The 3039-nt window shown below is 42.2% G+C and overlaps 1 protein-coding gene across 1 annotated transcript in view; it reads right to left on the reverse strand.

Annotated features, from left to right (window-relative positions):
- The window catches only part of LOC106536665 (uncharacterized), a gene marked incomplete in the record, with an annotated part of 22334 nt that overhangs the window by 7706 nt on the left and 11589 nt on the right, over window positions 1-3039 (reverse strand). The window contains 2 exon segments of the mRNA XM_014033987.1: window positions 1946-2096; window positions 2172-2420. Of these exon segments, the coding sequence (XP_013889441.1) occupies window positions 1946-2096; window positions 2172-2401 (381 nt within the window).

Genomic DNA, 3039 nt, shown 5'->3' on the forward strand with positions numbered 1-3039 from the left:
TGATTGCATAATCTTTTATGAATCAACTTGAACCAGTCTGAGTTCCCTCATTGTGTCACTTCCCTTTGCACAGACAAATATTAGAGTAATGAGGAAAACCTTGGTAAAATTTACTCTCATAACTTGTTATGAGAACATGTAAGGTGAGCTATTTGCATAAGTAACTCATCCCTTACAAAATGTATTTAATGTGTTCTGTGAGCCGATAGGCTGAGACAAGACGAGGCACATGACTTTCAGGCTCAGGGAACAGCAGGGGGCGCTCATGAGCTCAGAGAATGCATGAGCTGCAGCAGAAGAAACAAAAAGTTACAGTTTGTCAAATGCTGTGTTTTTGGAACCCGTTTTGCAAAGTTTCAGTTTATAAAGTAAAAAAAAAAAGTACAGCAGGGATCCATTTGTTTTCTCACTTTTAAACCTGACTTTTAGAATGGAGGATTATATRTTTTAAAGCTTAAACTATGTTCTAAACTGGACTTGGAAGCAGCAGGTAAATCAGAGCCACACCACACCTGAGACTGAAGCTCTTCTGAAACAGCTGGACACTGTGTGGACGTCCTGACAGAAACAGTTTCACCTGACATGTTTCGACTTGTGACAGCTGTGGACTCATGGGATATTTTCAGCGGTGCATGGACTTATGTTATAAGTTAGGATATAATAAATTTGTTTTAATGAAATGTGCATCAAATGAGCTGCAGTTTGTGTAAAAACATTTATATTTGTAAATCTGATTCTGATGAACTGAGTGCTTCACCATCCATGAACCTCACCGCACRTTAGTGCTGGGCGGTACACCGTTTTGTACCGAAAACCGGTTTTTATTTTTGTTATATGACTTTTCTGAATACCGGTTTAAATAGCCTGAACACATGCGGAACGTTTCGTCGCGGCCGCCAGTTTCCCTGGGGACACGTTTCCGTGCAGCACCGCTAATCACATTAGCATGCTAACGTTATTGTTGGAACAACTGGCGGCGGATGGTGTGTTTCAGCCACTTATACGGTCTGACGTAAAAATAAATCCCGTTTTCACCATCGCTGAATAGTAAACAACTCTTCAGTGTCGTGCACGGTTAGATTTAACACTCTACGTTATAATGAAGACGTTACTGCATGGAGACTCTAGCGTGCTTCTGTTGGGAAAAGCCCGGGGAGAAGTAGATTTGTAATGTAGCGAAGTTGTTGGTGTGCAAAGTGAGTCATATTTTAAGTTTTATTAACACAACGATAGACCAGATAATGATTTTTTCTCAACCCTTCATGATCGGACCTAAATGCATGATTACTGTCTACAAACAGGCAGAGAAGAAAAGACGAATAAGAGGAGGGAAACATACAGAGGTACAGTAAAAGAAAAAGTCAATAAGCAAAGTTTGTACAATTTGTTATCAGCTGAGCTGTGAGGGGAAAAAATACCGTCAAATACCGTGAAACTGGTGTGATTGTTGAAAATACCGTGATATAAAATTTGGGTCATACCGCCCAGCTCTACCGCACGTCACTGATAAATAGTATATTATTTTATGAATGACTCGCTGCAAGACAAGCTGAAACTACAGAGGAACTTCTATCTTTGTCATTTTGAACAATTCAAACAAAAACAGGATGGAATGAAGTCGGTTCTGTTTTTCTATTTAAATTTGAAAAAACCTGAAGAGCTGGATCTTCGCTCACATTTCTGCTCATTTCTACACAAAAACATCCCTTCTGCTCAAGTTTTATGGTTTTAAAAGGTGAGGAAAATAAAACGACAGGCTTCTGGAGGATATTTACYGTCTGCTTGGTTTAAACATTAAACAGGTTCTTTTCTTTAGAGTTCACAGAGACAAAAACACAAGTCAAACAAATGTCCATCAGTTGAGACGGCAGCAGAAAGGGACAGAGGAGGGTTAGAGTCGGACACAAACAGACCAAATTAATCAGTGTTTAAAAGCTTTTATAACCTCAAACTTCTTCAGCTCCTCTTTGGCTGTGCTGTAGCTAACGGGGGCGGAGTCCAGAGAAGAGACAGCCTGCTCAGCCAATCGCAGCCAAGCATCCAGGTGGGCGTGTTCCTTCATGAACTCGTGCCAGAGCACCCACCGTCTGTCCAACCTACAGGGAKGGACAGCAGGGACACTGAATGTCTGCATTTGAAACACATCCTGTGGGATATTTAAATATACTCACTGTCCACACGTCCACCTGTCTCCGTCCTCTCCCTGATTTTCGTCCAATCGCTGCCTCTCTTTTCCGTTTCCCTCCAGAGGAGAGGAGTGGGAAAGAAAGGGGTCCTGGACCAGATCCAGAAGGAGCTCCAGGTCCATCGCTTCATCTCCAGCTTCAACATCGCTGCTGTCAGAGCCGAACGCTGCGTCTCCGTGGTGTTCTGAGGGGGGCGGGGTTAGTCCTGCCATCATGACATCATGTTACCTCTACCTGATGGAAAACAAGCCGGAGATGATTATCTGACTGACCGAAACCAAAACAGACTTTATGACGAGCACAGACAATAAAGTCATAAATCTGCTTTTTTTTTCTATTTCATTCCATAGAAAAGGTTCCTGAGGAATTTTTGACCCATTTAGGCTCCTTAGTGGCTCAAACCAGTGTCAGTTTTACAGAGAGGTTCACTAAATTCAATTCAATTCAATTCACTGTCATTTATACTGAAACAGGGCTGTACAGTGCAACGAAATGCTTTTAAGCTAGATCTCCAGTGCAGTAACGAAGTGCAGACAAGACATAACGTGCATAAACATTAGACACAAACATTAAATTCACAATCGTGTGTATGGTGTGGACAATGGACAGTCTATGGTTGTTCAGGTTGTGACTGGAGTGGCTGGGGTCACCAGTTTAACAACACTGGGAAAGAGGCTGTTCTTCAGACTGGTGGTTCTGGCTCTGATGATCCTGTACCTTCTTCCAGATGGCAGGGGTTSAAACAGGAAGTGGCTGGGGTGGGTGGGATCAGAGGAGATGTTAAATGATAAATGTTTATTTAGCCAGCATTAAGCTACTTTTAGTTGCATTTAGCCAGCCTTTGGCTACTTTT

Source organism: Austrofundulus limnaeus, unplaced genomic scaffold, assembly GCF_001266775.1.
Source record: "Austrofundulus limnaeus strain Quisiro unplaced genomic scaffold, Austrofundulus_limnaeus-1.0 Scaffold1923, whole genome shotgun sequence".
Taxonomy (NCBI): Eukaryota; Metazoa; Chordata; class Actinopteri; order Cyprinodontiformes; family Rivulidae; genus Austrofundulus; species Austrofundulus limnaeus.